Here is a 25,842-nt window from a genome sequence, read left to right as displayed (position 1 = left end):
ACTGCCAGGGGAAAGGCATACCTGAGAAAGGAGCAGGAGTCCAGGATAATTAAAATGAACAGACACAGGAGGAAGTCTAGATGAATGAGTTGTCATGGAGCCAATGGTAGAGTTTTTCCTGGAGAATAGTCAACAGTGATGGTTATTGAAGACATGAAGGAGAGCAGTTTCAGGTATTGGTGGAAACTGTACTGAAATGCTTAAGGAGGTGAGGCAATAAAGACAAATTTAGACAATTTTTTCAAAAATAGTTTAGGCTGAGCCTAACAAGGCCCTCTTCTCATGGATACTGTGCCGTAGTCACCATGGATATATAAAACAAGCAAGCAGTCAGGACCTGAAAAGACCACCTCTCCTAGGTGGAGTTGTCACAGGCTATGAGTCTGGACTGTTGGAGGCCCTGTGTCCACCTGGAGAGCCTAGACACAAAGTGAAGCCAAGCATGAGCTGGCATAGCAGAGATGGAGAGACATGGTGCTTAGGATATTTGAGGCCCGTAATCAGATTTTCCAATTACATTAGGCAATAAAGGCCATGTTCAAATGTCAGTGGATGATTCAACTGAGAGGAAACAATGTTGAAAGAATTGCTAACTGATCATGGGAGGTTCCTGAGAAGGTGAGAGAAAACAGGATCCAAGGGCTACCTTGTGTAATTTCATAGGTGAGCAGGAGAGGAGTTTTGTGAATACAGATAGGTTTGTAAATTTGGTGGTAAGAAGATAAGGGAATTCATAACCAAGCATGTTTTCTCTGTAAATAAGTTAGCAGTATCTGTGGGATGCTGAAGTTCCTAGTAGAGATATCCAGCCAGCAGATGGAGTACAGAAGAGAGGACTGGACTGAAGATAGGAATTTGAGGTCTTATGTAGAGTGGAAGCAACTCTTGGGATTGGGGAAATAATCCATAATTCCTAGCAGTGGCCTTGGGGGTGCCATGTAGCTAAAATGTAGTGAGGGAGGTCATAGGCAAGGTCATTTAGAACAAGGAAACTATTCCCCCTTATCTGATCTGATTTGTATGTCAGTGCACACCCATGGGGCCTGAGACATGGGTGAGAACTGCAATGTTCTGTGCAAGCAGAGGTCATCACTTGTTTGTTGACTATGTTCCCAACGCATAGGAACCTCAACAAAGTGCCCGGCAGAATGGTGACAAGGGCCTGGGGCAACAAGAAGACAAGCCTGAGCCCATTTCCCCTGCCTCCAAAATAGAATGTGGAAATACCTTTATTTCCAGGCAGAAAGATGTGATGAGAATCAATAAACCGGGCTTTCTAATAGTCAGGAATGGGGAGAGGAGGAAATGGCTCTCAGATTTAACTTTCTCAGATTAGTTTCTGAGTCTCCATGTGTCTGTGTCAGGCAGGCAGGATTCTGGCTTCATACCTGTTTGGGTCGACGTCCTCTCTTCAGGGATAGAAGTGCCTCTGGTGGCCCCAGTTCAGCTGCAGGACCAATCTCCTGATGCTCATGGGAGAGAAGGTTTGGAAGTTTCAGGGCTTTTCAACACCCCAGACCTCTTCCCCTTGCTCCTAACCCCAAACCACCTCCCTCTATAGCACGAGGACAAAAAAGGTACTTTATTGAAATGTCTTTATTGCATTACTGGAGCAAGTTGGCCAAACTGTCCCCTCTTGGGGAAGATCCAAAACAAAAAGACCAAAAAGTATCTTCCCCATCTTCCCCCCACCCTCCCCTACAACTGCACAGCAATGTCTGAACACATCTGGTGACAAGAACAATTTGCAAAAGTGGTCTAGGAACTACATTATGAACTGTCCCAACACAAGACATATAGTTGGCTTCCTTGTGAATCAGGTATTTTTACGTAAACTACATGAATTTTTTTGACTACATCAAAGACAACAGAATAGGTTTTTCACAAGTAACAACAGGGCACCAAAGTCACATGCTGGAATCTGTAAGGAAACAAGGTTGTCACAAGTGGCTGGAGCTGGAGCAAGGCTGAGCAGTTGGCAGCAAAGGGCCCAGACAGACCCCCATCTGGACCCTCTGCTCTGAGGCCACTAAAGCCTCATAGAGGACTACTCTGGAGTCTTAACCTTGAAAACTAGGAATTGCCCAAATGCAATTCTTGGCCCAAGAGGACCCAGGATGCTGGTTCCTTGCAGCAAGAAGAAACCCATGGAAGACACCATACTGGCTCTCAAAAAAGCGTTCCCAGAGCACATGAGGCCCAAAATAACTGGGAGGTGCCATCAGGGCTTGGAAATGAAATGGGGTAGGAGAGTTATTAGGATTCCTCAACCTTGACTAAATCAGCAATAAGGACACAGCTACCCTGGAGAGGCCTGAGCCATGGCCAAGGTTTAGCACCTATGGCCTGGTGTGACAGAACATTGTTCAGTGATGGAAGCTCCATCTGGAATAGATGGGCCTAGGAGCTATGTCCAGCCTGCCCCAAGCTGCTTTCATGTTGGTAGCTGGCTTCTCTAGCCAGGAAAGCAATGGGCCACTCTGGTCTTGTTCTGTCTCTTTACCCTCTGCCTCAGTGAGGATGCAGTTAAGATGCCATAAAAAAGCATCCCAGGACACAGAACTAGACTCAGATGGAGGCCAAGGCTTGCTGCCTAGACCACAGAGTAAAGAAGCAGCATAGTACTGCTCCACATGGTTAGAAGACTGGTCCCTATGCCACTTCCACTGACTCATCAGGATCAAGCAAATCCTGGCAAAGACACTTTTCAATTTCTCAAATGATCCCTAGGTCTTAGTCCCCACAAAGCAACAAATTGGAGAATGAAAAACAGGAAACAAAAAGTGAAGGAATGTAGGACTAAAAAAGAGCAGCCCTTCTCCACAAGCCAGCATCCCAAGTGAGATCATAGATGACGTTAGCTCTCTCCCTGCACACCCTTAACATCTGCCTGACAAGGAGCAACACACAGTTCAACATTACAGTTGTGTATCCTTATCCCCATTTTCATGTAAGACATTCAGAACACTAAATTTTAGTACCAGAAAGGAGGGATTCCTTGCACCCAATCTTGAGCAACTAACCGTGTAAGCAGGTTCAACACCAGGTGCAAGGCTACCCAGGTGTGTCTAGCAGCAATCAGCCTGCCATTACTCTAAAACTTCCAGCAAGATTTCAATCTGGCAGTTTGGGGAAGGGATGTGCAGTTCACTCAGTTAAGGGCTTAAGTCAGAACAGTGACGCTGAAGGGGCTTCATTTGTCTGCCTCATCCAATTTTGAAACTGCAACGTAACCAAGGAAAAGCCAGAGATATGCCCTTTCCTTCCTATCCTCATCTATGTCTAATTTCTATGTCATAGTTCATTTTAGACCCTGAAACCAAGATAAATGCTCAGGAAAAGCAATATGTTTCTTTCATCCCCAAAACGAGAGCTTTCCTAGCTATAAGCCTAAGTACCAAGACCCAGATATTGGCTTCTTGCATAGCTCAGCCAGGACGCCTGACTGCACAGCTTTGGGCTCAAACAGCTGACTCACTCTGAGCCTATTCTGGTTCCAGGACTGGCTCAGAGGCAGCTGAATTCTATTTGTCCAATGAGTGTCAACTGCTGGGGGAGGGCATAATGGAGGTAGGAGGAGATGCCTGCCGCCAACTCCATTCGCCTAGCTCCACTCAGCTGGAAGGCTTAAACCACATGGAGCAGAAGATCCTGGCCTAAAATCAGGACAGTCTGTGCACATCATCTTAATGGCAGGATCACAGAAGAGGCAGAGAAGAGCCTCCAGATGGTTTTTACTAACAGTCTGAACTCCAAACCATCTGATCCTTTCCTGACAAAAGTATGGAAGCACATGGGTAATGTGGTATAACCCTTGCCCTGGACACCGGAGCCTCTGGGTCTGTGATATACTGAGGTCCCTGCCCCCAATCTGGTCCCTTCCTGCTACAGCCTTAGCAACCCATGAATGCCCTGAAGCCCTACCCAGCAAAGGACAGGGGTGAGTCATTAACATGATCACTGTTTCTGCAGGGCCTTTAAACTTGGGAAGCACATATAAGAATGTTGTTCTATATCATTATTTGGTATATCAAGCCATCTAAAAGCACTGGATTGCACCTTTTCTTTACTCATACAAACAAGTTACAAAGGTTTCAAACAACAGATCATTCTTTAGGCTAAGGAAACACCACACAAGCACCAACTTCATTTTATGATTCAAAGCTTACCATGCCTACAAAAAAAACACTATTCCTCACCTCAGAGAAACAAGGGCAGGGCAGAGGGGTGACACTGACCAATTTTAGTGTTTGCTAAAACTAAAATTCTAGCTTTCCTTTTATTTTCAAGTTTCGGTACAGAAGTGTGCATTCAGACACGAGTGCTGCCTTCTTCCATCAGACCTTAGTCCTGTAACAAACATTGTTTTTCTGGGATCAATTTGGTTTCTAAACAATGTTTTTCAGAGAGAGGAGCTATGAGACGCGGATGTCTACGTTATGTCGATTAAGAAACACAAGACCTTCAGTTGGAGGGTTTTTACCCCCTTGACTGAGAGTCCGTAGATGAAATCCCAAGCCTCCCCCCCGCCTTCTCCTTTGGTTGTCTTCTTCACTGAATGCCATTCTACCACAGAACCAAACAACCTTCTCTTTGGGAGGAAGTTAAGAGAGATTGCCAGATCAAAACAGAACTCCCCACAGAGCCACACCCACCGCATTCTCAGAGTTGAAGACCCAAAGAGGACATGGACTCTGCAGAAGCTTCCAGATATAACCCCCCACCCCCTCAAGCCTAATGTGTTCTGTTGAGGGTGCCTGTCTAAAAAAGAAAAACAAAAACCCCAGTGAAACAGACTTCCCAAAAAACCACATCTGCTTCCAGCTTCCTATGCTCGTGCAGCAGCACAGCTGGGTCCCCAAGATCCAGAGGCCCCTTACACCCCCTCCTGACCGCTGCTGCTCGGCCTCTCCACTTCACATTCACAGAATCACTTCTTGTGCAAAACAAGCAGTCTACGTAGAAAGAATGCCCTCATAGTCTAATAAAACTGTAGAAAAAAATGCTAGAGAGCCACCGCTCTTCCCACTCCCACTTTATCTGCAGAACGAGGGCATCTGTGCGTGGACAGGGTAGGCAAGCCTGACGTTGAGGGAGTCGTTGTGCTGAACGAGGGATGTCTGCTGGTAGTGGAGCACCAACTCCTTCAGCGAGCTGTACAGGTTGTAGGGCTCTGCAAAGCCGTAGCCCCGGGCAGTGCTGTAGATCACACAGTGCTTCACCTCCCCGTCGGCACTGCAAGATACAACACGCAAACACCACGGAATGAAGGCAGGAAGTAATAAAGGGATCCCAGAAGCCTGAAAGCAACTATTTTGTAGAGGAGGAGCAGAAATGTTTGTCAACCAAGTTTGTAAAATGTCACATCCACGTGTGTCTCCATCACTCCCTTACAGACCTGCCGCCTCCCACCAAGACCGGGTAAAGCTAAAATGGATGGCTCCATGTAGTCACTCAACTTAGGCAAGAATACTAAGAGGGGCAGAACAAACCAAAAAACATTTTTTTAGTGTATAAATCAGTATTTTTTAGAATATTCACAAGGTTGTGCAACAATCACCACTATCTAATTCTAGAATATTTTCATCACCCTAAAAAGAAACCATGTAGCAATTACTCTGTATTCCTCCCTCCCCCAGGCCGTGGCAACTAGCCTATTTTCTGTCTCTCTGGATTTGCCTCTTCTGGACATTTCATATAAATGGGATCATATAACATCACACAACTTTTTGTACCTGGCTTTCACTTAGCACACTATTTTCAGTCTCCCATGTTGTAGCATGTATTAGCACTTCATTTTTTCTTACAGCTGAATAAATATTTTATTGTGTGGATATTCCACATTTTGTTTATTCATTCATCAATGGATGGCCATTTGGGTTGTTTCCACTTCTTTGGCTATTATGAATGATGCTCTGAACATTGGTGTGTGAGTTTTTGTATGGACATATATTTTCAGTTCTCTTGGATGTATATCTAAGAGTGGAACTGCTGAGTCACATGGTTAGCTTTGTGAGGAACTGCCAAACTGGTTTCCCAAATGGTTGTACCTTTCTATACTCCTGCCAGCAGTGTAAGAGGATTCAATTTCTCCACATTCTTTCCAACACTTCTTATTGTCCATCTTTTTTATTTTATAGTCATCCTAGTGGTGTCTCATTGTGGTTTTTTTGTTTTTTGGGTTTTTTTTAATATATTTTATTGGTTTTTTACAGAGAGGAAGGGACAGAGATAGAGAGTTAGAAACATCGATGAGAGAGAAACATCGATCAGCTGCCTCCTGCACATCTCCTACTGGGGATGTGCCCGCAACCCAGATACATGCCCTTGACCGGAATCGAACCTGGGACCTTTCAGTCCGCAGGCCGACACTCTATCCACTGAGCCAAACCGGTTTCGGCTCTCATTGTGGTTTTGATTTGCAGTTTTCTAATGGCTACTGATATTGAGCAACTTTTCATATGCTTATTGACCATTTATATATCTTAAGAAAAATGTATATTTAAATCTTTTGCCCGTTTTTAAATTGGGACATTTGTCTTTTTATTAAGAGTTCTTTATGTATTAGACACTAGTTGCTTAACAGATATATGATTTCTAAATATTTTATCCTATTCTGTAGGTTGTCTTTTCACTTTTTTGACAGTTTCCTTTGATGAAAAAAAGTTTTTAACTATGTTGAAGACCAATTTATCTATTTTTTCTTTTGGTGTTTGTACTTTGGATATGTAAGAAACCACTGCCTAACCCAAAGTCACAAAGATTTATGCCTATGTTTTCTCCTAAGTGTTTTATACTTGTAGCTTTTACATTTAGATCTATAATTCATTCTTAGTTAATTTTTGTATATAGTGTGAGGTAGGGGTCCAACTTTCTTCTTTTGCATGTGGCTCACCAGTTGTCATAGCATCATGTGTTGAAATGACTATTTTTTCCCCACTGAATAGTCTTGAGACCCTTGTTGAACACCAATTGACCGTAAGTGTAAGAATTTCTTGACTCTCAATTCTGTTCACTGATCTACATGTTTATCCTATTGTCAGTGCCTCACAGTTTTTATTATATAGCTTTGTTGTAAATTTTGAAATCAGGAGGTGTATTTCAACTTTTTTCTATTCTTTCAAGATTATTTTAGCTGTTCTGGATCCCTTGCATTGTCACATAAATTTTAGGATCATTGTCAATTTTTGCAACAATCCAGCTGGGATTTTTGAAAGGGATTACTTGAACATGTAGACCAATTTGGGAAGCACTGCCATCTTAACACACTGGATGTCTTTCCACTTATTTAGATCTTCTTTAAGTTCTTCCATTGTTTTATAGTTTTCATTGCACAGCTCTTATACTGCTTTTGTTTTAATCCTAGGTATTTAATCATTTTTGATGTTATTATAAATAGCTTGTCTTCTTCATTTCATTTCAGATTACTCATGTCTAGTATATAGAAATACAACTGATTTTTGTATCCTAATCTTTTAACTTACAACCCTGATGAACTCATTTATTTTACTCTTTTCCAATCTGGATGCCTTTTAGTTCTTTTTCTTGCTTAACTTCCCTAGCAGAACCTTCTGTGCAATACTTAGAAGTGGTAAGAGTGGACATCCTTGTCTTTTTCCTATCTTAGGGAAAACCATTCAGTCTTTAACCATTAAGTATGACATTAGCTGTGGGTTTTCATAGATAACTCTTTATCAGGTTGAGGAAGTAGCCTCCCACTCCTAGTTTGTTCAGTGTTTTTTAAAATAAAGGAGTTGTTGGATTGCCCTAGCTGATTTGTCTCAGTGGATAGAGTGTCAGCCTGCAGACCAAAAGGGTCGTTTGATTCGGGTCAAGGGTACATACCTCGGTTGCAGGCTCCTCCCCGGCCCGGGCCCTGGTTGGGGCTCATGCAGGAGGCAGCCAATTAATGTGTTTCTCTCACATCAGTGTTTCTCTGTCTTTCCTTCTCTTTTCCACTCTCCCTAAAAATCAATGGGAAAATATCCTCGGTCGAGGATTAACAACAACAACAAAAAAATGTAGGTAGAAGTAAAGATATTTGCCTTGCAAAAAAAAAGAGTTGTTGGATTTTATCAAAGCTTTTTGCATCTACTGAAATAATCGTGTAATTTTTGTCCTTTATTTTATTAACATGGGTTATTGTGTTGATTGATTTATACTGATCCACACTTGCATTCCTGGGATAATTCCTACTACAATTATCTATAGTTTTCTTTTCTTGTGATAACTTTGTATGGGCCCAGCCAGCATGGCTCAGTGGTTGAGCATCGATCTCTGAATCAGGAGGTCACCGTTTGATTCCCGGTCAGGGTACATGCCTGGATTGCAGGCTTGATCCCCAGTGCAGGAGGCAGCTGATCAATGATTCTCTCTCATCATTGATGTTTCTCTTTCTCCTTCTCCCTTCTCTAAAATCAATAAAGATATTAAAAAACACACACACACAAAAAAAAACTTTGGGTTTTGCTATCAGTGTAATATTACCCTTATAAAATGAGTTGAGAAGTGTTCTCTCCTCTTCTATTTTTTGTAAGGGTTTGTGAGGGACTTGTGTTAATTCTTTAAAATATATTTGATAGACTTCACCAGTAAAGCCAACTGGGCCTGGGCTTTTCTTTGTGGGTAGTTTTATTTTTTTAATTAATACTTCAACTTCTTTACTTGCTACAGTTTTCTTCAGATTTTCTATTTCCTCTTAAGTCAGTTTTGATATTTGTGTGTTTCTTGGAATTTGTACATTTCATCTAGATTATTTAATTTGCTGGCGTATAATTGTTTTATAGTATTCCCTCATCATCATTTTAAATTTCTATAAGGACTACAAGTAATGTCTCCTCTTTCATCCTGATTTTAGTAATTTGTGTCGTGTGTGTGTGTGTGTGTGTGTGTGTGTGTGTGTGTGTCGATTTAGAGGTTGTCAATTTTGTTGGTCCCAACTTTTGGTTTCACTGACTTTCAATTGTTTTTAATTCTCTATTTCATTTACTTCCATTGTAATCTTTATTATTCCTTTCCTTCTGTTTGTGTGGGCTTAATTTGCTCTTCTTTTTTGGGGGGGGTAGTTTCTTAAGGTAGAAGACGGTAGGCTATTGAGATCTTTTTAATATAAATGTTTATAGTTATAAATTTCCCTCTCAGCACTGCTTTCACTGCATTCCATAAGTTTTTATGTTTTTTTTGTTTTTACTCATTTCAAAGTATTTTCTAATTTCCTTTTCTTATTTTCTTTTTTGGTCTACCAGTTATTTAGGAATGTGTTTACTGTCCACATTTGTGAAATTTCCCAAATTTCCTTCTGTTTTTGTTTCTGATTTATTTCCATTGTGGTTAGAATACATATTTTGTATTATTTCGATCCTTTTAAATTTATTGAGACTTGTGGTCTAACCTGTGGTCTATCCTGAATAATGTTTCATGTGCACTTGAGAAGAATGTGTCCTCTATTGGTAGGTGGAATATTCTAAACATGTCTGTTAGGTCGAGCTGTTTTATAGTCTGTTCAAGTCTTCTGTTTCCTTCTTTATCTATCTAGTTGTTCTATCCCTAATCAAATTCTGAATCCCAAATGGCAACAACAAGATCACAAGTGCTCACTACCTGACTCCCTAATCTAGAGGAATATATGCACTGCTGGCTGTAGGTCTTTATTCTCAGAAGGCTATAAAGTTAGATAATTCTGAAGTTTTTTATGATGTCATTAACAAAAATTAAAATGGAAAAACAAAGGTGTTCCATGCCTTCGCTTCCCACTACATGATCATTTTAATTTTGGTATGAGTGTCTCCTAAAAAACTGAACTTATTCATGTCCCTCCTTTAGCAAATGTCTTAAGTATATTGGAGATCACTGTAAGCAGGCTTCCTGTAGCCAGAGTGGCTACCAAACAAGTGGAAGTTTTTGTGATGCCAGACTCTTTTGCTTCTGAAATTCTTCAATGTGAACTCCAATTTGATATATGACTGTAGTTGGATTTAATAGGCAAGGGAAATCCACACTGCTGTGGACCTGAGTCTGGCCAAGTCTGTGGCTAAAGAAAGGAGAAAAAGCCCGGCTGGCATGGCTCAGTGGCTGAATGTCAACCTATGAACCTGGAGGTCATGGTTCGATTCCTGGTCAGGGCACATGCTCGGGTTGTGGGCTCAATCCCCAGTGGGGGGCATGCAGGAGGCAGCCGATCAATGATTCCCTCTTATCATTGATGTTTCTATCTCTATCTCCCCTCTACCTTCCTCTCTGAAATCAATAAATTTTTTTTTTAAAGGAGAAAAAAAATACACAGCTCCCTAAGATATTCAAGCTGCTCCTTGGTCTCCCTGGACTTATGTGAGCCTGCGACCCAGTGACCTGGGGTGAGGGTGAGGAACCAATGCACTGGGATTATCACCTTCCTTCTTTTTATTCTTAAAAGATCTCAAATCCTACAAGAACCATCCTCTCCTGCCATTTCCACTCATATAACTGAGCAGTCCGTGTTTCAGAGAAATGAAATGCTTTTCAAGTAGCCCTGTCTCTGGAAAACAGTAATCCAATGTACTTTTCAATTCCTCCCATGTCCTGCCCATAGGTATCCCATTGTTCATCCTTTCAAAGTTCAGCTCAAATGCCACCTCTTCCGCAAAACCTCCCAATCCTCTTTTTCTCCACCAGAATTAACAGTTCTTCATGTGCACAGGCAACTAATTATACCATTTCACAGTGATTCTATTTATCTTCGATATTTAATTGTGAAATGAAGTGCGTTGCAATAGAAAAATGTGGGCTTTGAAACCAGGTAAACTTGGACTCAAACTCTGACTCCATGACAGAGGCAGACCACTAAAGACGAGATGATCATGTAAAGCACTGAGCACTCTGTTAATGAGCACCTTTTGTTCATCCTCACCACACTGCCCGCTTTGAGGGGAAAAACACTTGGTCATCTTTGCTTGCCTTCTGCCATGTCCATCAGTAGCATCACTATCACAATAATATAGTAAGGTTACTTACTGTGAGCTAGCACTGATCAACACACGTTACATTACATATATTAATTCACTAAATACTTGAAAAAAACTTTAAGTAGGTATTATTATTATCCTTATTTTATAGATAATGAAACTGGGCAAAGAAAAGTTAAGTAACTTACCCTAGATCATACATCTAGTAAGGAGCAGAGTCAGGATTTGAATCCAGTACATCTGGCACCAAAGCTTGATCTCATAATCATCATACTAAGCCTCTAATCTAAGTATGGTCTTTGTCAATGAAGAAATTTGCCTTTCTAAGGAATATCCATAACACTTAGGCAAAAATCTGACCAACATATGGTTAGTTGCCCCCAGAATTTCACTTTCCATTAAAAGTTAAATAGGCTTTTCCAAACAAATTCATAAGATGATCTTATGGAAAACACCCAACATTACCTATCACTACCCAACAGAATACTATTTAAGTACAAAATTTAGAAAGAGTTTTTCTGCTGAAGTAAAAACGTTTCTATTTAATCAAGCCTTCCTAAATCTGATAATGAAGACCAAGTAAGGCATGCAGAAGACTACTAAAGAATTAAGTGATGCCCAGCATGTGTGGCTTGGCGGTAGAGTGTGGACCTATGAACCAGAAGGTCCCGGTTCCCGCAGTAGGGGGCGTGCAGGAGGCAGCCATCCATGATTCTCTCTCATCATTGATGTTTTTCTCTCTTTCTCCCTCTCCGTTCCCCTCTAAAATCGATAAAAATACATTTAAAAAAAGGAATTGTTATCTTTTCAATGGAAGATCTCACATTACTTTTCACAAATACCTAAAATCCAATAGCAATACTGCAAGGCCTAAGCTACTTACCATATAAATTAAAATCCCCAAAATGATTTCAGATATCATTTCTCCTAAAGAAACTGATTTCTTTATAAAATACTAATGGTCTAAGACCGTGGTCGGCAAACCACGGCTCGCGAGCCACATGCGGCTCTTTGGCCCCTTGAGTGTGGCTCTTCCACAAAATACCACGTGCGGGCACGCACGTACAGTGCGATTGAACTTCGTGGCCCATGCGCAGAAGTCAGTATTTTGTGGAAGAGCTGGTATTTTATATATATAAACATACACATATAATAAAAATTAAAAGTAAAATATTAATGGTATAAGCCCTGGGCCCTCATTACTGCACCTGAACTAATTTTACTGAATTTTATGAGAGACTGATTTTCTTTTAATCAATGCAGAAGTTTTCAAAAGGTCGTACTCCCAGGAAGACTTACACCACAGAGCAAGCATAACATCCTTTCTTGCTACTCTCACGAATTAAGAATGCACCATCAGGCTTCCCATAAAGCAAGTCCTCTGCTTGTACTCGATTGATATCCTCAACAAACCAGGTTTTCTCATCATAATGGGGCAGGTTTTCATCTTCCTCATTGATAAAATAGGTCCTAAAAATTAAATGTTAAAATATTATTCTATCAATCAGGTTACTTATATCTGAAAGCAAATTCACAAATAAAACTCTCTTCTAAATCTTTATCCATAAAATGATAAAATTAAATTCTAATTAGTTGGATACTTTTCAACAACTTCATTACTTGCTATGGTACAGAAAGCACAGAATTCACATGTCTCATCCAACAAGCTGACACGTGGATGTCTGAATGACCTTCAGACCAATGCTTTTGTTTCATATAGTTAGGCAGGTCTCTGAACTCAAATGCCTATAGGGTATTCTAGAAAATTCAATTCAAAAGAAGAGCAAAGTTCTTAATTCAATGTCCTCAAATGACAATAAAAACCAATATTTAACATGTATTAAGAAGGCCCAGGTCTTAGTTTGGGAACAAAGCCCTCTGACAGAAAGGTACAGAGAGAACTTACTCATCAGCATCCTCATTCTTGATTCCCAGCCAGGCATTTAGACGTTTCTGTCTCACTCCTTTGTGATTGAGCCATCTGCCAGAGGGAAGATAGCAGTGTCAGTATCTATGCAAACTGCGTCCAAGCCAACCAAATTTCGAGTCCAGGAACCTCTGACTTTTCCCAATCCCACAGAGTGGCCAGAAATTTCCCTAAACTAGTTTCTCCATTACTTTCCCTTCAACTTTCTACAAAAAGGCAGAAACACAAAGAGCTAACTTGAAATGAGACTTCTCACTTTGCACTTTCTTTTTCTAGAAGGTTTTACTACCATAAGCACACACACACTTACACTCAAACACAGTGGGAGACACACGTTGCTGAAATCATTAGTCAGATCAGTATGGTGTCACATATTTGTGATTTCCACTTAGCCAGAGGAATCAATTCCTATGTGGTCTCTATATTGAGTTTAAAATTCTAAAACAAAATTTTAAGGTCTATACTTGCACCTAAGCAAACCACAGAATTTACTTCATCACCAGGCAAATCATAGTATTTTACAATACAGCAACATTTTAAAAAATTATTTTGGAGAGAGGAAAGGAGAGAGAAACATCGGTTTGTTGTCCCACTTATTTATGCGTTCATTGATTGATTCTCCTATGTCCTCTGACCGGGGATCGAACCCACAACCTTGGCGTACCAGGATTACACTCAAACCAACTGAGCCACCCAGCCAGGAAAATACAACATTTTAGATGTAAAATGATATAAACCACTGAGGTGGCTGGTGGTCTAAAACCAGTGGAATATAAAAACTCTTTCATTGCTGTCCCCCAACCAGGCCCCTGTTCATTCAGATCTCATGCTAAATACCTCCCTCAAGGGAAGATTACCTTCATTGTCCCAACTAAAGCAATCCCCCGGTCACTCTCTGTATTTTATCATCTTAGCCCTTGCCTGAAATTGTTTTGTATTTTCACTTGTTAATGTTTGTCTTGTGGCTGAAAAGGGGCCACATACTAAACCTGACAAGTTCAGGGGAGGCCTACATGGTGGTCTTACAAACTCAGAGACCTAAAGTAACTACATAGGATGGTCTGAAAGTAAAACTTTTTAACTAAAAACAGTTCATGGCCAGTAATTTTCCATAACAAAGGTCAATCTTCACCTTAACTGAGCCTGCATATTGTCTTTTTTGTGCATCTATAATAACATACCTGATAACATACCTTTGGAATATCAAAGTAATTTCCTCCCCCCCCCCATTCCCACCCCTCAAAGCACAACTACCACACCAGAGCAGAGACCACAAATCGCCTCTTTGTTATCGTGTTAACTGTTAACTATCCTCCTATACCACCTATGTAAAGTGTGTCTATTTGTTTTACTTTTCATCTAATTCCAGAGATTCCCCGCCCCAATGCCCCCCCACACACACACCCTTGCTTTCTTCTGCCCTTCCTAATCTATCACCAATGAATCACCATTCTTTGCAGCATTTTCCCAGTCCCTTAGATTTTGTCTTTTTGGCAACTGTCATCAGTTTGGCTCAAATAAACTCATAAAAATTCTTACAGGTTTGGGCATTTCTTCTCTTGACAGTCTCCTCCACTAAAATGTAAGCTGCTGTGCCTGGCTGGTATGGCCCAGTGGTGGAGTGCTGACCCATGAACCAGGAGGTCAAGGTTCAATTCCCAGTCAGGGCACACGCTCAGGTTGTGGGCTCAATCCCCAGTAGGGTGCATGCAGGAGGTAGCTGATCAATGATTCTCTCTCACCATTTATGTTTCTAACTCTCTCTCCCTCTCTCTTCCTCTCTCTGAAATCAATAAAAACATATTTTTTAATAAAAAATAAAATAAAATGTAAGCTGCTTTAAAGAAAGGGGATTGTCTTGCTCATGGCTAATCCCAATGCTGAAAAGTGCCAGTACATAGTAGAAATTCAATAAATAGTCATAAATATTTGCTGGTGGGCTGTTTTTAATAAATCTCATGGTCAACCCCAAGTACACTATATAACTTGGCATCACACTAATTTAAAGTTCTTTTAGATAGGTTTCACAGCCTTTCTCAATAAGACATGTCTTTCAGTTAACCTGGGTTCCATTTCATATGCTTAGTGAAGCTAGAAAACAACTAGTATGATCTTGATAGAATTTATTTAGTAACAAACCCCCTCCTATACCACCACTTTTATTAGCAAAATATCCAGATACCCTCCTCTAAGTACTCTTATCATCCAAACCTTTCTGTCTTTAAAAATTTTTATCTTTGCCCTAGTTGTTTTGGCTCAGTGGATAGAACGTCGGCTTGCAGACTGAAGGGTCTTGGGTTCGATTCCAGTTAAGGACATGTACCTTGAGTGGCAGGCTCGATCCCTGGCCATGTGCAAAAGGCAACCAACCAATGTGTCTCTCTCACATTGATGTTTCTATCTACCCCCCGTCCCTTCCACTCTCTCTAAAAATCAATGGAAAAATATCCTCGGGTGAGGATTAACAACAACAAAATAAAAATTGGCCCTAACCGGTTTGGCTCAGTGGATAGAGCGCCGGCCTGCGGACTCAAGGGTGGTATAGGAGAGGGTTTGTTACTAAATAAATTCTATCAAGATCATACTAGTTGTTTTCTAGCTTCACTAAGCATATGAAATGGAACTCAGGTTAACTGAAAGACATGTCTTATTGAGAAAGGCTGTGAAACCTATCTAAAAGAACTTTAAATTAGTGTGATGCCAAGTTATATAGTGTACTTGGGGTTGACCATGAGGTTCGATTCTGGTCAAGGGCATGTACCTTGGTTGTGGGCACATACCCAGTGGGGAGTGTGCAGGAGGCAGCTGATCAATATTTCTCTCTCATCGATGTTTCTATCTCTCTATCCCTCTCTCTCCCTTCCTCTCTGTAAAAAAATTAATAAAATATATATATTTTTAAATGATTTTGAAAAAGCTCAAATGACTTTAGTATGGCAATTCATATTTATCTTATGATTGAGTAATGCCTAGATCACTCCTGAAGAGTACATTCTAGAGGAAAAAGCTGAGGCCAAGAAATAAAAAGATCTAATGTTGTTAGCATAGGTACCTAGATATTAATAAAGAGAAGGGAGCAAAACTGGCTAAGCTTAATTAGGTCGGAAGCTACAGCTTCACACACTCCAGGAGATAGCCATATGGTTCTGCCAAGAGGATTAACACTCCTCCCTTCCTCCCTGCATGGGGAGGAAGGACCTACTCTCCAATCTCCCTGGGTACCACCGGTCCCCTTGCAGGGACTATGGGGGTGGGGAGAATAAACAATAAAGGGGAAATTCTTCTGTTAAGTGAATGCCCAGTAGAAGCCAGGATGGCAACCATAAAGGGACAGTGTCTAATCTGGGGAAAAGACCTGATTGGTTAGGGGAAGGACAAGCCCACAAAGCCCTGGGAAAGAGACTGGTCAGTTTGAAGCCCGAAGTGCTAATATCAAAGCTTAACAAAGGCCTCACTAGGTAGCACACATTTGTTCGCCCATTTGGTCCTGCACTGTACACTTGGGTTCTCCCTCCCTAGCAGCCATGCATTCCTGGCAGCCACAGGGAGCCCGAGCGCCCGCCTGGCTGTGCAGGCTCCAAGTGTGGCTCGGAAAGCACGGGCCTGGATACAGCAGCCCAGCGCAGAGGAGAACAGAGACTAAGCTAGCCAAACGGGGACAGAAACTAAACCGGACTAAGCTTTAGCATGGACTAAACTAATGTACAGAATTTCTGAACCCTGGCCCTTCTTCTGGGCTTAATGAAGACAAGGCTGAACTTCTTCCACAGCAGGACGAAGCTGAACCACCTGCCCATGGCTGAGACACTGACTCCGGGCACTTGGGGACAGTCCTTTGTGTTTCAGCTTCAAAAAACCTTACCATTACACCTCATCCTCCCCTGCATGGTCCCCAAAATGCTTTCCTCACAACTCTGTGGCAGGACCCCATTTCCACCAACATCAACATCCAGTTCTCATCCCACTAATTGTGTGGTTTTAATCAGCCTCTACTTATGCTTCAGTATTCTCTTCTAAAAAACAGGAAAAAAACTACTCCTGTAGTCAATTTACACTTATCTTAAGAAAAACAAGAGAAAAAATAGCTGGTGCTAGTTATCCTTACCTAGTCCTTAACCCAGCAAGTAGGGAAAAAAATCTCTCTATATATCTATATATATAAAAGGCTAAGTGACCGTCCAACTGTTTGAACAGCCAACACCTATGACGTGCACTGAACACCAGGGGGCAGACACTCAACGCAGGAGCTGCCGAGCTCTGGTGACTTGGCAGCGGCGGTTCTTGGGTGCCGCACCCTGCAACCAGAGAGGAGGGAGCCCGATTCCTCGCAGGGCCAGCACACGCTTCTACCTTCAGCGCTTCCACCTTCAGCCATAGGTTATGTTGTTCCTGGGGCACTGTCAGCCCTGAATCTGGTTTACTGCACACTTGATTTGCGTTCCACACCATGTACGACAGCAACTTTGCAGAGTTCCCTCTTGCATTCCAGGACCCCTCAGGGGATGTCAGAGAGCTGGTTTCAGCCCAATTCCTGCAGGTCAGGCTCAGGGACTCCACCTGCCAGAGGGACCCTGCTTACTCCACAGCCGCCCTGAGCTGTGGCAGGTGCAGCCCGCTGGAGAGGGACCATGGGAGGTTGGCTCCAGGGCATGTCTGGCCAGACATGCCCCATCTTAACCAACCTCCCCCACCCCCGCTGCTGGCCTCCACCCAGGACCACCTGCATTAGTCCCTGCACCAGAGCCAGTGCAGCAAGCCAGAAGACCCGAGCATGCGTTTTCTTTCTTTTTCTTTTTTTCCCATTCACTCCCCAGAGGCCCTTCAAGCGGCACTTCCCCAGGAATTCTAATTAATTTTCTTCCAATGTGCACGAATCCGTGCACTGGGCCACTAGTGTATATATAGTATCCTTTCTAAAGGCCTAATTAGCCTTACAACCCAACTACCACCCCCTAATAGAAAAAGTGCTTGTGTTTCAGTCCAAGGAAGAGGACTAAACTAGGCAGTCCCTAAGAGAGGGTAATACCAAAAAAATACTTTGAAGCTGAAGCAGAAGTCCTGGAGGGGAATTCATGCTTCCCTAGAGCCTGGCTATATTATGAGATGGGCAAAAGAAAAGGGTGCCCCATGTACAAGGCACCCTGGATGATGGGCAGGAGGTTGTAAGATGCAGAGTCTGTTGGTGGCCAATAAGGAGAGCACTGTGAAGAGCACCTCTGAATTTTCTGGAACAGCAGTATTTAACCAGAGGAAGCACCCAATTTGGCAGTGATGGGGGACTAGGGACTTTTGCTCCACTCATTTCCTGGCAGTACTTCATGATGACATTCTCTGCCATGAAAATGGATTAGTGGTTGTTTAGGGCTGGAGGGAATAGGGTGGTAGGGGATGAAAGGTTAAGGATACATGGTTTCTTTCTGGCATAATGAGTATGTTCTAAAATTGATTATGGTGATGCTTGCACTTATCTATGAATATGATAGAAATATTGCATTATATATTTTGAAATGGGTGAATTGTATGGGATGTAAACTATATCTCAATAAAATTGTTTTAAAATATAACAAAACATACCACCCCTCCACAGAACTCTTTAGCTGTAAACTCCCCTAGTACATATTACTCAAAACTCATCATTAATGCACCTGTATTGTTATGGTAAGTTAGTCTTTATTTTGAATTTATGAATTTAGGTTTATGAATACCAAGAAAAGTAAATGGTAATCATGAAAACTAGTTCCTCATGAAAACGAATTACAATTAAACAACCAAATTCCTTTTACAAGTCTCCTCTTCAGCACTGACTACACAATTTCAGCCCTGGAACACATCCAGTCCACCACACCTAGTATTGTCTTTGCTAGAAACATCAAAGTATGGACTGTGCAACACTGGACTATCCTACCTGAAGCAATCCTTCCAAGAGAGATAAGGGTTGTCTGTGTCTCCCTAAACATCCTATCTTTACTAGCAGGTCATGGCTTATCATCCATGATGTTGTCTAAACTCTCTTTTATATTTGGTCTATTTATCCCATTAAAGGAACTTTTAAGGTCCAGTTGCCTCACTTATTCGTGCCCATTTGGATGGTGTATTTCTTAGTATCTCATTGCTTTCCAGGCCAAAGAAGTGCTCCCACTCATTCCTTTGGTTCATGGCAACAACTTCCTGAGCATTTTTTCAGCTTCATTATGTGACCAGAACCATGTAAGTATTCCAAGAGCAGACACACCCTGACTTTAGATAAGGGCATCTTCTTGCCTTGTTTCCAAAGCTCTTCTGTATGCTCTGTATATGTGCTTGACTTTTGGGGAGTCACAATAGCAAACTGAAATGATCTCTAGAGAGGAGTGTTATTAAAAGCTACTCGGCATAGTGTACTTGTAATTGTTTGCCCCTAAAACAATCACCTTAAATTTTTCTCTACTAAATCCAGACACATAGATGTATGAAACAGTCTTTCGCATCTCAGAGGGCAGGCCATGGTGGACGGGTAGGTGGGAAGAGATCAACCAAAAAACTTGTATGCTTATATGCATAACCCATGGACACAGACAATAGGGTGGTGAAGGCCTGGGGCGGGGGTGGACTAGAAGGGGTCAATGGGAGAAAAAGGGAGACATATGTAATACTTTCAACAATAAAGATTGAAAAAAAATATATTTTTAAATAAAATAAATAAATAAATAAAATTTTCCTCTACTGAAACTCAACAGCACTGTTCCAGCTTCTAAGCTTGTATTTTATCCCTTCTCCCTTTCTCACACAAAAAAAGCCTGATACCTATGGAAAACACACAGATGCCTTCTGCCAGGAATTTGAATTGAGTTGTTGTTTTACATGCATGAAACCCATAAACATATTTCATAACAGTCCATTCATTTCCTAAAACTAAACTTAATATATTCTCTTTTCTCACAGCTTTTCTCTTTGAAGTAGTCATTTGTCCTATAAATCTAATCCACACAATTTGTTCTGATAATATATCTTTCAATCTATATTTAAATAATATTCCTATATCTAGCTAAATCGTATCATTTTCCATAATATTAAAAAATTAGGTTTCACTCTTCAGATCAAATTATCTTTCATGCTTGCTATCAACACGTTTCTATTACTTAAATACAGAATTTCATTTCTTAGATATAAAAACCCTTTAATAGGTTGTTCTGTATACTTATCTACAGGCCCGCACTATTAGTGTCCTTGCCTGTGCCCATGAAGGACAATTTCCATCTCTGTGGTTCTAATATGTAACCAAATATTCTGGTTTTTGTGTTTTAGGCAAACATTACTCTGTACTTTCTAAGCTACATCACTTTGCTCATGCCACAGCCACCCTCTGAGATTTCCAAGGCATCTGTACAGATTGGAGTCCTATGTTGCTCCCACACATTGACTGCAGGTCAACTCTGGTAACCCTACTACTAATAGGAATACTTTCCTACATTCTTACTGGCCATTTCTCAATTACAAATCTGTTCTTCTAAATCTAACGTTTCTAGTGCCAGCAGAAATCTGGTGCTCGAGGTACCCTCTGCCCTCCACCCCTCCCACACTACTCACACAAGGTGTTGATCTCGGATCTTGCGCAGTTGGATCAAGTCAGGTTTGATACTGTTCATTTTTTTATCTATTTCCCGGTTGTCCAAAGCTTGTTTCTTCAAATCTTGTTCTAGACGCATTTTGCTATCATGAATCTCACCCAGACGGGATTTCAATTTGTCATAATTCATCATAATTCTGTGAAAGTATTTGACATATTAAGGCTAAAATAGGAATCAAGCAGAAGCATTCTATAGTGGGAGCAGAGCCTAATATCTTTATTTTAAAATATATTTTATTGATTTTTTACAGAGAGGAAGGGAGAGAGAGATAGAGAGTTAGAAACATCGATGAGAGAGAAACATCGACCAGCTGCCTCCTGCACATCTCCTACTGGGGATGTGCCCACAACCCAGGTACATGCCCTTGACCGGAATCGAACCTGGGACCTTTCAGTCCGCAGGCCGACGCTCTATCCACTGAGCCAAACCGGTTTCGGCAGAGCCTAATATCTTAAGTGTGGTCAACATCTGCTGTTTTTTCCTGGACCATATCCATTCCCACTCTTCTAGTAATAGCACCTTGATGGTCCCTGTAGTATGGGTTCCCTGCCCTCATCTTAGATTCATGGGTGAACATCCACACAACCCAGCATGACCAATAAAAGTATCCCATTCCATCTTATCCACACCCTCAGGCCAGTGACTGGCTCAGGAATAGGAGTAATACCCAAACTGACTCAATGAGAGTCAATTCCAGGACTTTGCTACTCTTGTAAATAGAGATTTTCTTTCCACCTGGATTGCTAAATTATGAGTATGTATTTGATTCTAGGGACTCCCGCTGCTATAGTGCCATCTCATAGGGAAAGGTCATCCTACTGCCTGAGGATGAAGCCAACACAAAGAAAAATGGAACTAAAAGACAGAGTATGGCCCAGTCTGTGTGGCTCAGTAATTGAACATAGACCCATGTACCAAGAAGTTGCCAGTTCGATTCCCAGTCAGGGCACATGCCTGGGTTGTGGGCTCCAGCCACAGTGAGGGGCTTGCAGGAGGCAGCCAATCAATCGATGTTCTCTCTCATCAATGTTTCTATCTCTCTCTCCCTTTCCCTTCTTCTCTCTAAAAATAAAAATAAAAAAATCAACAAAAGACAGAGTATGAAAGCCCTTGTTTGGCTTTGGATTGAGCCATGATTGAACAAATACCGGAAAAGCTATACGGATGATATAAAGAGATAACACAAAATAGCAGTTAAGAGCAATGACTTTGCAGTCAGCCTGCCTAAGTATGAGTCTCTGGCCTATCACTTACTGTGTGGCTATGGGCAAGTTATTTAAATTCTCTGAGCCTTTATTTCCTCTTCTGTTTAAAATGGGTACTTAAATAGTACTACTTCATTGGGTTACTGTGTAAATTAAATGTGATAATACATGTAAAAGGACTTAACAATGCCTAGCACATCTTGGTAAATACTCAGTAGGTGGTGGCTATAAGCTTTTCCAGCACACAAAGTTCTGTTGTGCTCTGAATCCTTTTAAGGCACAATTGTCCACACTACTCATCATTCAATATGTGGTTTTATATTACTATTAAAATGTCATCATGTTACTTTACCTTTCATTGCACTGAACTAAAAAATCTTTTCTATTTCTTTTTATTAATAATTGCTATTGACTGCAAATGCCAAGATACACTCACACACACAGACATGCCTTTCTGCATCATTAATGCATGTGTGTGTGTGTGTGTGTGTGTGTGTGTCTTAATTCTCATGGAATTTCAACAAGATATTATCCACAGTTTATGGAGGAGGAAACAGGCCCTAAGAATTAAGTAACTCACCCAAAATCACATAGCTAGTAAATATTCAACACAGAATCCAAGCCCATGGTTTTAACATTAGGCTACACTGCCTCACACCACTTAGCCCTATTCTTTTGCACAAATAAGTTCACTAACACTTTGGTGCTAACATGAGAAATAATTTTGCTTTTTTCTTGGCTTATTTTTCTGATTGTTACAGCACCTGTTACGGTGCGGAGAGTACATAGTGGTACTCAACGAATAGGATTCATTTTTATTTATTATCCACTTCTTCACTCCTCAACCCACTGTTTTCTGGCTCAGTCTTCCAATATTCCACTAAATTTGCTTTGATAAAAGCTTACAATATCCTTTGGTTGCCAGATCCAATAGTTCTCATACTGCTCATTCTCCCTGTGTAATCTCATTCTTACCATCTACCATCACCTACACACTTATGCCTCCCAAATCCTTCCTGTACCCTGAGTTCCAAATCCAACAGCCTTTCAGACAACTCCATTGGGTTCTCAAAGGAACCTCAAACTCATTGGTTCTAACCCCAAACTCTCCTCATACTCTCTACAGTAGGTCCTCGGGTTACATCGGAGATCCGTTCCTATGGCGCGACGTAATGCGATTTTTGCCATAAGTCGGAACCCACCTACATAAGCACCTACGTCACTTACATGGAGCACATACACAGCAGTAATGAAGTGAAACAGTAAAAAAAAATTAAAAGAAAGATAACAATTCCTGACCTTTACTTGTAGTAAATAATAAAAAACATAAAGCACATATGTACATACGTCGAAATGACGGAACATTTTTTTTTATAAGTAAATGGTAGATGGCGACGTAACCACAAAACGATGTACGTGGAGTCCGATGTAACCCGAGGACTGTCTGTATTTTGTGGATAACACCATCCCTTAGTCAGTAGGAGTAAACTTTGACTTATCCCACACCTATCATTCCTGGTCAGGCCTCAAGTCCTCAACATGTCCATTAACTCCACTCCTTTCCTGCCATTGCTCTGGTTCAGGCCCTCACCACCTTAACCTGATGACATAAGACTACAGCCACCTGCAACAGTCAGCCAGCTGCTCATCCTGCCCACGGTCTGTTCCACCTCCAATTTATTCTCAGACTGCTGCTATTGATGTTCAGTTCAACAAATACTCAGTGAGTACCACTATGTACTCTCCGCACCATAACAGGTGCTGTAACTATCAGGAAAATAAGCCAACATCCCTACTTTCAACAAGCTTGCAGTTTCGTAAGTGGGACATTCAGTAAATGTTACAGTAGGGGTCGGGAGCAGATACTATAGGTATAGGGACAAAAAGACCCCAAACCAGTCTAGGGAATCAGAGAAAATTTTCTAGAAAAAATCATGTCTAAGCTGAGTCCTAAAGGGTGAGCTAATATTTAGGAGGAGGAGAAAGAATGCAGAAGAGAGGAGGTTCAGTTTGGTGTCACTGGTGGGAACAGCAAGTACTTCCATATGAAAGGACTGTGAAGTTTGAGGGGTAAAAGCAAACACAACAGAGATTATTGGGGAAGAAAAGACATCTTGTCTCACTGATGTACTTGGAGGTAATTAGGTAGAGTTACCGTTCAATTTCCTTTTCATTCCCCTCTCTGCGAAATCGCTCAATATATTCTTTGCGATACTGTTCTTGTGTGTGACACTGCTCTTCAAAAATTTTAATTGTTTCATTAAAAGCTTCAATTGCCGTCCGCTTCATCTGTATTTCCTATAGGAGAAAAAAAGAAAAGCTATATACTTTATTATCTTTATTTTTTTGTAACTTTTTTACAGTTCCATGTAAGACTGAATTCAGAAAGCTAAACCAGCAATTTTCTACGTTTTTCATCTCATGGCACACATAAACTGATTACTAAAATTCTGCAGCACACCAAAAAATATATTCTTTGCCAATCTGACCAAAAAACAGGTATAATTTTGATTCATTCACATCCGACGGCTATTGTTATATTGGCTAGTGTCATTTTTTTATTTGACAAACTAAGGGAAAAGAGGTCAGTACCCCTGACTAAATAGTCACGTATTGCATGTTTTAAAAATTCTTGTGGGACAACAGTTGAAAATCGCCTGGCTAAAATAAGACCCTTTATTTAACTCCTACCCTTATTATTTATATGCAAAATGAATCATTCAAACCCTAAAATCAAAGAAAAAGTATAGCTGAGAACCACAGAAAGACCTAAGTTGCTAAGAGAGATCAACCCCTTGACACATTGAAGACAAGGATAAAGACCTGCCTTTGCACCTGTTGTAGTGCTGATCCCCAAAAGGTGCTAAAGGGGTGCATGGATAGAGCAGAGGAGTCCATGCAACAACATGCAAAGACTTATCCCCAGAAGAGCCCTACAGAGTCTATTTATTCTTTCTTTAAAGATTTTTAAAAATATATATATATATTTTATTGATTTCAGAAAGGAAGGAAGAGGGAAAGAGAGATAGAAACATCAACGATGAGAGAGGATCATTGATTGGCTAGCTTCTGCACACCCCCTCCTGGGGATCGAGCCCTCAACCCTGGGCATGTGCCTTTGACCGGAATCAAACCCAGGACTCTTCAGTCGGCAGGCCGACGCTCTATCCACTGAGCCTAACCAGCTAGGGCCAGAGTCTATTTATTCTTGCTTTAGTTTCTAAAGCATGTAGTTTTCAAAACAGAATCATCAGTAAATTCATCTGATTAAAGCAGAAAATGAAAAAGGGGAGAATAGCTGCAAAAATCAGATGCAGACTAAGATGTAAAATGAAAACTCCATAAAACAAAAGCCCATTCAGCACTAGGGTAAGAAGTCTGAAGGTATTTGTAGCTTTAGCATCTGACTCATGATTCCCCTAAAACCTTCAAAGAGGATTAGACTTTATTCTATTTACTTTAGAAAGTCAAGAAATATGTATAAAGGTCTAGAAAGATTACTATCCTGAATGTTTATAATTTTTAAAGGTTTGGTGCTTACAAGATAATTCCTCAACTATCCAGCATTGATTTATTTCAACAAATGATTATTGAAAATCCACTATACAGGAAGTATCATCTGGTGATAAAGAGATTCATAAAACATGGAGCCTACCTTTCAGGATTTGAACTATACAGGTGAAATAGATTTCTGAACTCTAATAGGTTCTGTTTCATGTCGTGGTAGGGAAATCAAGTGGGATAAATTAGTTACTTATTGCTTTACAGAGGCTTCATGAAGAAGACAGCATTTGAGCTAGTTCTTAAAGAACTGGGGTGGGGGAAATGCAGCATCGCACACAGATGGCATGGCATGTACATGAAATATTAGGAGATGTTCAGGGATAAGCAACTGCTCAGTAGGGTTGGAACAAAGGTTGATGAGGGAAGCTCAAACCTTTATGATGTCCCATATAATTGAGGTAATATTATACATATCTCAAATAGTACTGCAAACTTATTGAAATGCCCACATCTAAATATTTAGCTACAAATTCTGCACTCTGAAATTATAGTAAAGGGTACTTGCACCCTTGCAAAGTTAGAAAATACTTACAAAGCTCTGGCCCTGTATCTTCAAAGAAAACACCAATAATATAGACTTTACTAACACTGGTATATGT

At 40.9% G+C, this 25,842-nt stretch overlaps 1 protein-coding gene across 1 annotated transcript in view; it reads right to left on the bottom strand.

Annotated features, from left to right (window-relative positions):
• Positions 1 to 1,578: 1,578 nt before the first annotated feature.
• The window catches only part of PIK3R3 (phosphoinositide-3-kinase regulatory subunit 3), an 81,795-nt gene continuing 57,531 nt past the window's right edge, over positions 1,579 to 25,842 (bottom strand). The window contains exons 6-10 of the mRNA XM_023761890.1: positions 23,835 to 23,977; positions 20,434 to 20,610; positions 12,847 to 12,921; positions 12,240 to 12,410; positions 1,579 to 5,235 (exon numbers count right to left, since the gene is read on the bottom strand). Coding sequence (XP_023617658.1) covers positions 5,037 to 5,235; positions 12,240 to 12,410; positions 12,847 to 12,921; positions 20,434 to 20,610; positions 23,835 to 23,977 — 765 coding nt within the window. The 3' untranslated portion in view covers positions 1,579 to 5,036. The remainder of the gene's footprint in view (positions 5,236 to 12,239; positions 12,411 to 12,846; positions 12,922 to 20,433; positions 20,611 to 23,834; positions 23,978 to 25,842) is intronic.

This window comes from Myotis lucifugus, unplaced genomic scaffold, assembly GCF_000147115.1.
Source record: "Myotis lucifugus unplaced genomic scaffold, Myoluc2.0 scaffold_222, whole genome shotgun sequence".
Classification (NCBI taxonomy): Eukaryota; Metazoa; Chordata; class Mammalia; order Chiroptera; family Vespertilionidae; genus Myotis; species Myotis lucifugus.
Note: the sequence above shows the minus strand (reverse complement) of the source record. Positions and strands in the feature narration are given on the sequence as shown.